Below are 14,377 nucleotides of genomic sequence, written 5' to 3' on the forward strand. Positions count from 1 at the left end.
CCAAAAAATGTAGCCTAGAAAATAAACACTAGCTTATATGTCTGGCATGTAAAATAAATCAGGCAATGGGCCCAGGGGAAGGGATTCCAGGACAGGGATGGGTCTAAATCTATTCCTTAATAGCTTGCCCTGATCCCATATTCAGAGTTGTGGGCCTTAAGGATCCTCAATAGTTAATTAATAATAATAATTGTGGGGTTTGTTAAGAGCTTACTATATTCCAAGCAATGCATTAAGTGCAAGGGTGTGTTCAAAATAATCAGAATGGATAATGGAGAACAGGTATAGAAACCCATTTTACAGATGAGGAAACTGAGGCCCTTGCCCAAAGTCACACAACATGCATGTTGTTGATTGGTCGGCTCTCTTTTTCTAGTTTCTCCCCTCTTTTTTTTTCTTTTTAATTTTATACCTGTGGCCAGCAGGCTTGCTGGTAATTGGGATGGGAAAATTTAACACTTTTCTGGCCAAGTAGAATTTTTATGACCTAATGCATCTTTAAACTGCAGCAGAGACCTATGTGGCAGGACCTTTCTACCACTGACCATTTCAAATGGAAGATGAGAAGCCGCATGGCTTTGTGGAAACGGCCCAAGCTTGGGAGTCAGAGGATATGGGTTCTAATCCCGGCTCCGTCACTTTTCTGGTCTCTGACTTTGGGCAAGTCACTTAGAGAAGCAGCATGGCTCAGTGGAAAGAGCACGGGCTTTGGAGTCAGAGTTCATGGGTTCGAATCCTGGCTCGGCCACTTGTCAGCTGTGTGACTTTGGGCAAGTCACTTAACTTCTCTGTGCCTCAGTTACCTCATCTGTAAAATGGGGATTAAGACTGTGAGCCCCACGTGGGACAACCTGATTCCCCTGTGTCTACCCCAGTGCTTAGAACAGTGCTCGGCACATAGTAAGCGCTTAACAAATATCAACATTATTATTATTAACTTCTCTGTGCCTCAGTTACTTCATCTGTAAAATGGGGATTAAAACTGTGAGTCCCACGTAGGACAACCTGATTACCTGTAACTACCCCGGCACTTAGAAGAGTAATTGGCACATAGTAAACACTTAACAAACACCATTATTATTATTATTATCCTGAAGATGCTCATTAAAGTCTCCCACCAACTGGCCCCACTGACTTTATCTATTCCACATGTCCCTGCTACTTGCTCCAGGCCAACTGTTACTGATCACCTATGACTCTTCCTCTTTTAATCCATTTCCCCCTGTTTCTCTTTCCCTTCAGGTATTTAGTATGATGCAGTGTGCCTGTGGGAATTTATTTGCAAGTTTGTTTGGGTTTGTCCTCCCAACCATGATGGTTTGACCTGACCCATGGATGTTTTCTAGACGTGGTCAGACTGAGTTCCTCACTCAACAGTCACATTATTTATATTTCAGCTCTCCAGTTCAAATGCAAATATGACCTCAAAATTTCCTAGGGCATAATTTTGCCACTGTCAGAGATAGATCATAATCCTGTGACTCAGGCTTACTCTGTTGTGTAAATTTTAAGTCTCACCTCCTTCCTGTTTTTTCTCTTCCCAAATAAGACACGGCTTCAGTAAGCAAGACCTTACTGGCTTTTCAGAGAGTATTCTATACCAAACATCAAAATATCCTTTTTTAAAAAACCCATAACGATATCGCCTTAAGGTAACTACTGTCTTATTCTGTTGTATTCTCCCAAATGCTCGGTACCGTACCCTGCCCACAGTAAGTGCTCAAAAAATAGCAATAATTATCCAGCCAATTTACTTCCAGGAGTTTAGCTAAACTAACTGCTCACTAAAAGGGAGAAAAGCCCGATCTTTACAAAACATCAGTATGGAAGATTTCATTGTTACAAACTTTGCCAAGGCCTTTTCTCCCGACAAATAATGTCTCACAGAAGGTTTCTGTGCATTTGAGGGACGGAATGTAGAAGGAACACATAAGGACCTAAAGGAGTTGTCCCCAAGCAAACTTTACTGATATATCAGATCTCAATCTGAAATCACAATGAAGTGCCATTGATTTTGAAGTTCACAGCAACTATTTGTAAAGGCAAATGGTATGCCACTTCCCTAGTAGAACACCATAAACTGGTGGTGGTGGTGGTTTAATTTATTGCCACTATATCTTCACTGTTTTGCACATGGAATCAGTCAATAATATTTATTGAGCATATATCGTGTGCAGAGCACTCTACTAAGCCCTTGGGAGAGTACAAAATAACAGAGGTGATAGACACATTCCCTGCCCACAATGAGCTTACGGTCTAGAGGGGGAGAAAGAGAATGGAACAGAAGTCAACCTAAAAAAAAAGACCCCTTTGGTCTTAAAAATGATGAAAATCTAAAAATACTAAACTTTAAAGTATTCCATAGAGTCCATAAAAAACAATGGAACAAAATAGTAGAGAGCCTTTATTTCATTAGCCTTTGCCAAGATCTTTTCTTTCTCCATTCTACCAACATCTCAACTAACAGTATTAAACATTCAATCCCAAAGCTTCAACAATAGCACTGGGTTGCAAGGGCTGCTTGCTGCTTCTCTAAACTTTATAAAGGCTAGAATGACAATAACGTGGTTTTTCATTCAAATGATCTGCCGTCTTGATTCCAATTACCCTCAAGTTAAGTGCAGATTTCAAGGCGGCAAAAAAAGCTACTACAGAATTTAACCTTTGTCAAAGCAAGCAGGGGCAAGATCTCTGCTGGCTATGAATCACACTGGAGGAGAGAATATGAGAATGTCTTACAACAAATATTTTGACAGCTCACTGTTTCCTAATTTGCTTAATTCTTTTGAAGATTTTAAGAGCCAGCACATTTGAGAATGTCGGGTTAAAGGAAATGGCATGTGTTCTAATTCAATAAAAGATTGCCTCGTGTTTTTATTTGAGTCTACACATTAAAACTTTAATTACAGTATGGGCAGGGAAGAAGGTTTTTATATTGTTTTTGTTGACTTGCTTTCCTGCCTGGAAGAGTTTCAAGGCTGAGCTAATGTGGTGATTAATTTGTGATATGAGCCAAACAAATTTCAGTATGTTTCATAGGATATCAGTGCAGTCTCTAAAGATCCATTCTTTAAACCATAAGGGAAAATCTGGGCTTAATTTCATAGTTGAAAAAGGTATTTTAACACAAGCGACTGTCCAAAATTAATCTTGAGAAAGTTGTTGTACTTTTTTTCTTGGTTTAAGCATATTTTGTAGATAGCGTTTATTTGGTTGCAGTTTTACAAATAAAAAAAATGATAAAATGACCCTGCCCTATTAATGTGCCCCATGAGAAAGCAGACTACATGCTTTATAGTTGGTCAAACATTTTTCTTCCTCCTAAGTGAGAATAATCATCACCTTTGGGTTAATTGTTTTTGCTAATAATAAAAGCAAAAAAGGAAATAATAAAATGAAAGGAAAATTTGGGGAACAAATTAAAAATAGGGACCCTGAGGAAGAAAGGAAGAAAATGATTGAGCAATAATGCAAGTGCCTTATTATGCATCATGACTAAAGGGATAAAATGCTACTGGCAAGTAGGAATGTTCACCTGAAAGTGTGCCCAGTAATGTGTGTCTGAGTCCCAAAACTAGCCCTGTAATTATATACCTGTGGAGCAAATGGAAAATTCCCATAGTTCCTGACAGTGGGGAGTCCAGTCTAAGGGAGATTATATTCTCCTTTAAAGAATGAAATGGATTTGTAAATCAGCCTTGCCCATCTCAGTTTAGAGTTTGTCCTTAGGCTATTTTCTTGCATTATTTACTTACCCACAGTTACAGCCTCTATTTCTCATCAGTATTTTTTTTTCACATACAAGCTTTCTAACAGCCTTGGTGGGGTAACGTAACTGTCTGACTCATGCAGCACGCAGCTACAGCAGGGAGAAGAATTTCCCAGATGACAGTTCTTTGCTCTTGGATGTTTTTGTATAAACAACCTGAGCAGTATGAGATGGTTGGGGTTTTTTTTCATATTTCACCTTTAAGAAAAATGGTTAAGTTAGGTGAAAAGATTCTTTGTATTTTGTATATCTGGACTAAATTCATTCATGCAGAAGGGATTCTTCTTAGGCACACAGTCTCCCAAGTCAGAAGGCAATCACTTGCACTAAAACTACATAATTAATTTCATAGTTGAAATTAAACCTGCGAAACCAGAGAAATGTAGAAAAGAAGCAAATGATGAAATCTCATACTTTGTATGCTGCCATGATCAACTGGAGGATGTTTCCAGAGTCCCGACGTAACTGGCCCACAGTAGCTCCAGGAATCAGTTTTGCGTAATTCTATAAACAAGAAGAATAAAACAGTCTTTGTCTGCCCACGATAATTGAGAAACATATAAGTGCATGGTTCAACTTGCTGACTATGATTGCCTCTCCTCTGTAGGCCAGGAAAAACAGGGTCTTGAGAAGAAATTGAAATTACAATTGAAACTAGAACCACACTAATTGTTAAGGAGACTCCAGAACAGTTAAACTGGTAGACACAATTCCTGCCCACAAGGGAGCTTACAGTCTAGCGGGGGAGACATATTAAAATCTTATCTCTGGGTTAAGGCAGGACATTTCAATCTCATTAGTTCCAGTTTTCTTCTGCTTTTACACAGTAGAGATCCAAATGTTCTTGTCCCTTCAGAGAGGTTAGGCAGATGCTATATTGGGGTGATAAAGGAAGGTGGACAGAATTTACTTTCTTTTTCTGGTTTATTTATGCAAGGGACCAAGAATGACTAGTAGCAGTGAGAAGCAGCATGGCTCAGTGGAAAGAGCACGGGCTTTGGAGTCAGAGGTCATGATTCAAATCCTGGCTCTGCCACTTGTCAGCTGTGTGACTGTGGGCAAGTCACTTAACTTCTCTGTGCCTCAGTTACCTCACCTGTAAAATGGGGATTAAGACTATGAGCCCCACGTGGGACAACCTGATTCCCCTGTGGCTACCCCAGCGCTTAGAACAGTGCTCTGCACATAGTAAGCGTTTAACAAATACCAACATTAGTAGTGCCCTGGGACGTTGAGGGCCCTGAGAATGCCTTATTTGGAATCCCAACATCACTCAAGGTGGGCTGGAAGTTGGGAATGTGTAGCGAGACCCCAGAGGGAAACAGAAAGGTGGCAAAGAGGACTTAGGCCCCACAGAAAGAGAATCACTTGGTTCCCAAAATGGGTTTTGGCTGCAGGATTTGGTTAATTTTCAGGAATCTCACAGTAGTAGAGTATTTTTGAAACCAGTTGTCCAAACTATGTCATGATAATTGAATGCTTCTGGATATAAAGTATTGGCCATTTACTCCCCACCACACAATTGTATCCCCTCATGTAGTCTAACATTTGGCAGGAGGCTATTAGGGCCAGGAGCTAACATTAATCACTTTTGGTGATGACCAGGTGTGTCAGTATAAAGGATTTGGTAGTAAATAGAAGTACAAAGTGATAACACTAAAAACTGTAAGGAAATAAACTATTAATTAAGCTCTAAGTGTTGGTAGGAAAAAAAAGCATTTCAAAGAATTATCCGGAAACATGGACAATTGGGATTCCTGGTCTAACGCTGTTAAAATTTATACTTTAAATCTCTAGCAGCGTTGTGATTACTTTAAATATTATGTATCAAATGCCTGTCATTACTGTGCTAAAGTGCTGTTGCAAATCAGCATGATTAAACACGTTTTATGTTAGAGAAGGATGATTTTATGTGCCTGTCTGCTATGAATTATAGCACTGCCTCTAAAAGATTATTCTTGGAAATTAGGAATTGTGCATTTGATACCCGATGTTACAGAAGTTGAAATGAAGTACAAACTGGTATGTTGGACCTAAATATCATGTGTGTACATATGTGTTGCAGTCTTTTAATATACAGTTTTAAAATATTCGATCACATAATTTAAAAAAAACTTCTCTACATGCCACTTTTCAACTTTGTATGCAGTCCATAGATATCATTGGGCATTATGTGCATAGTCTTTTCAAATGAATGAATATTAAACTGTACAGCCATAAAAAAAATTTAATCAAGTTAGCTTGAGGTGACCGATAGGCCATTGTCTTTAAATTCCAAATATCTTCTTTGCTGTGAAAAGCTTTTTTTGCTCATTATCTAACATATTCCATTTACCAGAAACATTCTTTAAATTACCTAGCACTTTTCAAAATCCCTTTACACAGGCCAAATCAACCAGTGAATATTTATTGAGCATTTACTATATGTAGAATACTGAACTAAGTACTTGGGAGGGGACAGTAGAGTTAGTAGACTGATCCCTGTCCGCTAGGAGCTTACAGTCTAGTAGGGGAGACAGACATTAAAAGAAATTATAGATAAGGGAAGCAGCAAATTATATGTGCATAAGTGCTGCAGGGAAATAACCAAATGCTATTTTTAGTGAATTAATGTGTCATTGTCAAATTATATTCACCTATATGGTTCTGCATTGGGGTCCTCCCCAGACCTAGTCTGTCTCCATCTCTTAGGACTATAGCCTATTTATACAAATTACCAGAAAGGGACATGAGTTCATGAACATCCAGTCACTGTGTGTGCCTGTGACCAGAGTTTCCACACACGAAAAACAGGGCTCTCAAAGAGATGTTAGAAACACTAACCCCATCACCAGCCAGGGCCCTCAGGGGCCAATAAGCAGCTATAAGAGGCCTGGGGAATTGGAGAAATTCTGGGAGGCAAGAAGTTCTGGGGCAGTAGTCCAGGAGAACAGAGGGTTTATGGAATCCAGTGCTTTACCTGACAGAGTCCCAGCGTCTTGCAGACCAAAAGTAAGAAAAAAAGGTGAACCCTATACTATATTGTTCATTTCTTGAGGACAGGGACTGTCTTTTACTGTGTGTATTCCAAGCCTTTTACATTGATCTAGACACTGAAGGCTCTGAACAAATACTAATGAAGATGATCAGGTTTACATAGAAAGTTGTGTGGGACAAAATTATCTCTAGGTTTAGCTACAATTTGTGAACAAGAGGATTATAAAAAGCTGTTAGTGGGAAAATTTGTATATCAAAAGAAAAGTTACTCTAGGATATTGATGGAGATCAAGAAAAGCAACTATCAGTCTATTCTTCAAGGACCATTGCTTTGATTTAGTCATGGTGTTATGTTGTAATGATCTTAATTCAAACAGTGGGCTTCTGACTGGCTACCGGTGGCTTGGAGAAAGAGAATCTGAGGAAAGGGCTCTGCTTTTTTGCCCATCTGATCTCTCCCCCTCCTCCCAAGGCTGCGTGGGGAGCAAAGCCCTCAAGGGAGGGTGGCCAACAGGGCCTGAGAACACTAAGTGGGAGCTGCAAGGATATATTTTGGTTTGCTTTTTTAAAAATCAATTTCCACATCAGCCAAGGTTTCCCCACAGAGCTAGGAATAGAACCCAAGTCTCCTAATTCCTGGAGCACGTACCCTTTCTGCTGGACCATCAGCAGAACCACAGCCATCCAAATATTCATTCCATTGCTCACCTCAATAGCTCACATAGGTTAAGCAGCTAATAAGTGTTTCCATTAATGAACAGAAATAATGCATAATGGTGGTCTAGGAGCCATGTCATTACTCGGCAAAGAGATTTCATCATCATTGTTAAATATGAAGCAGCATCCCAAATTAAATGCTGGATATCATCAAGCAGGGGATTAAAAAATACTAAAAGCTTAGTTTTGTCAAAATAGAAACTTAATGCATCTGCATGTAGGATATCACATGCAATTCTGATCATCTGTCTTAGAAAGGACATTAGTAGAGTAGGAAATTGCACAGAGAAGTGCCAGTCCATTAGCCCAGTGAAAGACAATTGTTCGGAGTGCACTGTGTGGAAAGGTCTTTCCATGCCCAAGTCTTTTCAGTTAGATCTGCAAAGATGAAATTTACTATGATTGGCACCCTGTGGACAAGGAGTGTGTTTACCAACTCTTTTGTATTGTTCTCTCCCGAGCATGTAGTACAGTGCTGTGCACTCAGTAAGAGCTCACTAACCATCACTGACTGATTACCTTTGAACGTGAAGGGCGAATAAATATTATTATCTATTTAACTAACTGAAGAACATTAACTCCTTTTAGGTGCAGTCATTTTCTTGAAGAGTAATATTGAACTTTTTGGAGAGGAGAAAAGGAATGTTAACTTAAGGAACAACTTCATTTCTGAAGTGAATCAAAATGCTCTTTTCCTGTGAGGATTTGCTTCCCTCCCCCAAGTTCTTGCATTCATTATCCACAAAGGTATGATGGCAGGTTTGATAAAGAAATTCACCCCAGGCAGTTCTGTGCTACTAAGACACCCAGGATAGTAAGCAAAACATGCAGTATTTTCTGGCATGACTATAGTATGAATTTTGATAACTCTATTGCATGATCTCTCCTTTGCCTCTGTAGAATTCCATAGGTTGTTTAGGTAGCTTCTGGAGAGCAATGATTTAAATTTGGGACTTTGACTTTGGAATCTGCATCCACCATGCAAATTTCAAGCTTTACCCTTAGGTTTTGGGAAATTCCAGATTACAAATTCTGTATAATCCATCTTTGCTGAATCCTGAATTGAAAATAAATTTTCTGTGTGGGGTGGCCCCTTTAAACGCCAACTGCCACGTGGCCACACATGTGGTCCAGGAGAATCCAAGCTCTAGCATAGTTCTGGTTTAGAGATCAACCTCAGCTGCAACCACTGCCTCGGGTGACTACACATTTGTATCTTTTGGGACATGAAACCCAATTGAAGGGCTTGTAAATGTGTCTTTATCCCCCTTCCTTCCCTCTCCCATGCTTCTTCATGCCTCTGTGGGCAAGCTATCTGGAAAATACCCCCTAAGACTGGGAAACTTTCAGTATAGATAGTGATGAAAAACTTACTAGAGGTTGAACTCATGCATTAAAACTCCCATAGCAATAGTGGACACTTTGATCTAGATTTATGAAGCATATTGATCTGAATCTACTAAGTACCCTTTCCAATCATGACAGCCTTTCTTTTCCCAGATTGACTGGGACTGCCTAAGATCCAGCTATAGAAAAATTCAGTCTAGTTGAAATAAATTCATTTGCAGGGAAACAGCTTATTCGATGCAATTCAGGCTAGTGACTCTTAAATGATGCCACAGATCATTTCTGTGATCATTTCTAGAGAAGCAGCGTGGCTCAGTGGAAAGAGCCTGGGCTTGGAAGTCAGAGGTCATGGGTTCGAATTCCAACTCAGCCACTTGTCAGCTGTGTGACTGTGGGCAAGTCACTTAACTTCCCTGTGCCTCAGTTACCTCATCTGTAAAATGGGGATTAACTGTGAGCCTCACATGGGACAACCTGATTACGCTGTATCTACCCCAGCACTTAAAACAGTGCTCTGCACATAGTAAATGCTTAACAAATACCAACATTATCATTTCTGGAAGGTTTAGAACCCATTCCAGCCCCAAGCAGCAACAAAATGATACACAAGCAAATGCACCCACAGCGTATTACTTAACATTGAACCTAAAATGGTCCAGGACAAAAAAAAAAAGGAATTAAAGGGGAGTTGCAAGGTAAAAGCTGCCCAGCCCAGTCTGCTGAGTCCAGGATGGCAGCCATCAGGCCTGGGCTCTTTCTGACTGGGGCCAGAAGGGGTCCCTGATGAGACTGGAACCAGGACTTTTCAAGTGGTTGGGGAGGAACGACTGACATCTGACTGCCTCATACTGCAAGGGAGGATGAAGAAGTGGAATGACATCTCTGTGATAGTTCCATTCCTTAAACCTCCCGTTACCCCAGTGAAACCCTGGTGGGGAGGTCATTGGACCAGGTGTTGGTCCCTCAGAACCAAAGCAGCCTGGATTTGATTTGATGGGTGAGAGGGATGGAACTTAGACGAGGGGAGGCAATTCTAGGAAACAAACTACTGCAATGGCAAATGTCCTGTCCTTGAACTCTCTACTCTAGTTCTTATGTAATGCTAGCTTGCCATAGGGGCAGTGTAAGAGGCAGGACGATCCCCTCCATCCTGGAGCAAAAAGCCCTATGTGATACTGGGTCAGGCCAACCTCCAGAGATGCCGTTAGGACTGTATCAAAGCCTATGTGATTTCTGATCTTGTTAAAAGGCAATGAGGTCGTTTCTCTTTCTGTAGTGAGGTGTACTTTTTATTTCTAAAAGAACTCATACAACTGATTGAGAATATAAAAATCTGAACCCTGAACTACTATATTTTCTCTTAGATGAATCACATTGTCTAATTAAAATTTTGACTTCAGTGAGTATGGCAACAGACTTTTGCAGTGGAATTGCAGCACACTATAATTATTATTTTGCTGTGGTAAAGTACAGTCAGATTAAAATCAGATGATATTAATTTAATGTGTCAGCTTCTGCATATGATAAAGGTAATCTACTGCCAGTACATTGTTGCAAATAAGCATTTATCTTCCTATGAAGAAAAACAGTTTACTTGAGCAAATAGTATATAATGCTGATTGTATTTACTTATTTCCTGTTTGTAGAGTATATTTGACAAAATTTTTGTACCTATTTACAAGGTTGCATTGGTATCTTTGAAATAGCAGGAAAGAGATAAAGTATTTTTGTTATTTTATTAGGTTTGCTAGAGAAGCAGCATGGCCTAGTAGATAGAGCAAAGGCCTGGGAGTCAGAAGGACCTGGGTTCTAAACCCAGCTCTGCCACTTATGTGCTGTGTGACCTTGGTCAAGTCACTTAACTTCTTGGTGCCTCAGTTTCCTCATCTATAAAATGGGGATTAATACTGTGAGTCCCATGTGGTGCATGGACTGTATCCTACCTGATTAATTTGTTTCTATTCCAGCGCTTAGGACAGTGCCTGGTGCATAATAAGTGCTTAATAAATACCATTAAAAAAGTAACCACATTCCAGTCCAAAACAGTATTGAAAAGTCTATATTCTAAGAAATGAGGCTTTGGTTATACTGTAACTAATTTCTTTTTAAATTGATAAATATTACAATAGACAGAATAAGGAATAATACAAATTTTGTTATTAGCCACCTATTTGGTAGAGGAAAGGGGTTATATTTATAGGAATCTGTTTTGTGGCACATCAACAAATAAACTTGATTAATAATAATTTTTAGTGATGGATAAACCTTGTCAGTAAAATAAGTGTCAACAATAAATGAGCCGTGAATCTTAAAGTAATTTACAAAAATTACTGAAAAAACATCGTTTTTTGGGTTGAAGTGAGAGAAAAAGGGAAGTAAAATGGTTTGGATGTTGCTTCTCTCAGAGAAATAGGGAAGTGGGAAATGGGTTTAGGCATCACTTTAACCCGTAAAATGTTGGTTTTAGGTCTGTCTGAAAAGATAAAGGTGCCATCCCAACTCATCCCACCCAACTCCAAACTCTGATGTTATTCTGGATTTTGGTTTTAACTGAGCTCTGGGGCAGCTATAGAGCCCAATTCCCTTTTATGGGATGGAGACTTTGAACCATGTGATGTCTCAACACTCACCTTTGTGCAAATAATAATTTTCTGGATTTTTTGTAGAATCCCCCTTTTAGTTGGTTCTTTTTAGATTCTTTATCAGAGGTCTTAAGTTTCCTTTAATTTTGGGTGCTTAGTATTATTATTATGAAAATGATCAGTCCCTGGGAGATTTAAACCTAACATAGATGCAAGCCATGGTGAGTCCATTTTGATTTTTCCTGGGAACCTAAGTGAGGTATCTATGCCATGTATGATATTTACTGAAGTGCTGTGCTGTTCTCATCTTTTCAGTGTTACACAGTCATTTGATTTAATGTTTACTGTTTGATTCCTCAGGGTGGCCACCCCCACTAAACTAGCAGTTGGGTGTTGAATGGTCATTCCATTGCAATAAAAACAAACTGCAGATGGGATTGGAAACCATGAAAATATTGCTGTCCCAAGGCCATATTGGTGTCACATCCCCTGTTGATCAGAACATTACACATTACCAAATATGCTAAAGAACCTCAAAATGACAGCATAAATTATCGTATTTCTGTCAAGATTATAATGAGACTAGGAACTTGACAAAATAAATGTCTCAAATTATTTGGAAGCCAATCTTGGGTTTCCCCTTGAATGTTCTCACTTTCCTTACAGCATTGCACTGAATGGATTGTTTAGCTTAATCAATCAGTGGAATTTACTGAGCACTTGCTGTGCGTAGAGCACTGTACTAAGCACTTGGGAGAGTACAATACAACAGAATTAGTAGAAATGTTCCCTTCCCATAACGAGTTTACAGTCTAGTGGAAGATTAATAATGGCAGAATCTAGGAGGTATCCAGTTTTCCATCTCAACCCATACCATCCTGACCCCATCCAGACTGTAAGCCCTTTGTGGGCAGGGATGGTCTCTCTTTATTGCTGAATTGTGCTTTCCAAGGGCTTAGTACAGTGCTTTGCACACAGTAACTGCTCAATAAATGCAATTGAATGAATGGGCTTGTTTACTTGTTTTGATGTCTGGTCCCCGGCCCCTTCTAGACTGTGAACCCGGTGTGGGCAGGGTTGGGCTCTCTTTACTGCTGAATTGTCCTTTCCAAGCGCTTAGTACAGTAAGCACACAGTAAGTGCCCAATAAATGCAATTGAATGAATGAATGAATGTCTCATCATCTCTCCCTTTTAAAATATTAATCAGAATGAGTATCAACAAGTTAAGGTTTGGAAATTAATGTTCATTTGTTGCTTATATTCTTTGTGCAGCTTTCTGACTGGTAAACGTAAACACTGCTTACAGAAGATTTCTCTATTTCTCTTCAGTGTTGCCTGTGAGTTGAGCCATGAGGATCTGAATAAACCCACTATTGTATTTGGAGATTTCTTTTATTTTTATTTTTACCTGCCTTAGCCACTTGAACACTGGAAACAAATATAGCATTACACTGGAGAGCATTAACAACACTCCCAGTTTAAGTGAAACCACATGCCCCTTATTGCTGGGGACTTCCGTGGTCTGCAACAAGAAACAGACTCACCTATGAACACTTGTGTGTCATTAAATCAAATAAAATGTTCTAATCTTAGCCTGGTAGCATTTTTGATAATTTGTCACAAATTTAGAGGCTGCATCACGCTTAGCAGTGAGTCAGAGTCTGATTCAGCACCAGGTGTTAAATAATCCCAGTGTATACAGAGCCTTGTAAAGCAAATGGTTTAGAAGGTGCTTTCAGAGTACAGAACCGGGAAGTATAGACCCACCAGATGGCAGAAATTTGGGGACTATCGACTCTCACTATCCACAGATAGATTTTACCACTCAAAATTATGCTTATTTAATTTTATTGTACGCCTACTAGGTATGTGTAGAAACACAGTCTCTTATCTTTTAGTAGTATATCAAATGTGTTTAATGCCGAGATAGAAATAGTCCTTTGTAACTGGCCAGCCCTACCAGAGAGGAAGGTTGAGGGAATAGTTTTGCTCTCTGAAGCAAAAAGACACAGAAATTTAGCACAAAAGAGTTTTTGTTTGGATTACCAGGATCATTTCCTCAGTTCACCATTTCATTTTAAAAGCAAGGGTCTTTTTTTTCCTTCTCTATTCTGAAGGACAAAAACTAGAGAATCTGATGCCTTCTACAGGTGTGGCAAATTCTTTGCCTGAAAAAGGCCAGGATGATGTAATCTGGGTGCTGATAGTCTTGTGGGTGGGGAAAGAGAGTGGCCTTTCCAGTCGCTGTGAATTACCACTCATCTCCTAACCACCTTATCACATCACTATCTCCCCACCACTTTCAAGCTAAAAAGAAAAGTAGGAGCGGCTTTTAGAGGACCCTGGGCTTTCTTTTAAAAGGTATCTCTGGCTTTTTGGTGTCTTAAAATCTGCTTTAAAATTTGCTCTTCTCCCCAGCCCTCCCCTGGCCCTGCAGGATCTGAGATTCTCAGCAGCCTCTGAATCTAATTTGTGTAAAATGCTCGGTATGTTTTGAGGTTTCATTAATGATTACCTAAGCACGTTTCCGTGTATTAAGTACCCAGAGTTAATGTTAGACTTCTAGAGATTGTAATTTACCTGGAGACATTCTCCAAGTTGTATCACTTCAGTTTACTTACCTGATATAAGTGAACTTGTTCCTGGGTTACAGCGAAAATCAGTAAAACATTGTTTTGTACTAACTTGTCTATCAGCTGTCCAATTGTTGGATATTCCTGAGACATAAATTAAGATTTAAAAAACTTTTATAAAAGGATACATAAAATAGATGTATAAAATATCTAAATCATTACAAAATGCAATTTAAAGTTGGGTGTTTAGAATTATTCCCTTGTTCCTAAGAATACAGTTGCATAGCTGTATTCACTAACATTTAGTTTTGCTGATGCCTGTAATAACCATTTGGCTATGAGTAGATTTTAATTTCTAGAAACCGTTTCTAATTGATGTTGACATCTGATGCTATATTAACTTCTCCAGTG

General features: G+C 39.3%; 1 protein-coding gene across 5 annotated transcripts in view; it reads right to left on the reverse strand.

Annotated features, from left to right (window-relative positions):
- The window catches only part of ITGB6 (integrin subunit beta 6), an 86,287-nt gene that overhangs the window by 23,583 nt on the left and 48,327 nt on the right, over positions 1 to 14,377 (reverse strand). For 4 of the 5 annotated variants that reach the window (XM_029072381.1, XM_039913156.1, XM_016228160.2 and 1 more), the window contains 2 exons: positions 14,015 to 14,110; positions 4,184 to 4,273 (listed from right to left, as the gene is read on the reverse strand). In XM_029072381.1, coding sequence (XP_028928214.1) covers positions 4,184 to 4,273; positions 14,015 to 14,110 — 186 coding nt within the window. The remainder of the gene's footprint in view (positions 1 to 4,183; positions 4,274 to 14,014; positions 14,111 to 14,377) is intronic. The other variant, XM_029072382.1, reaches the window with a different exon arrangement.

This window comes from Ornithorhynchus anatinus, chromosome 9, assembly GCF_004115215.2.
Source record: "Ornithorhynchus anatinus isolate Pmale09 chromosome 9, mOrnAna1.pri.v4, whole genome shotgun sequence".
NCBI lineage: Eukaryota > Metazoa > Chordata > Mammalia > Monotremata > Ornithorhynchidae > Ornithorhynchus > Ornithorhynchus anatinus.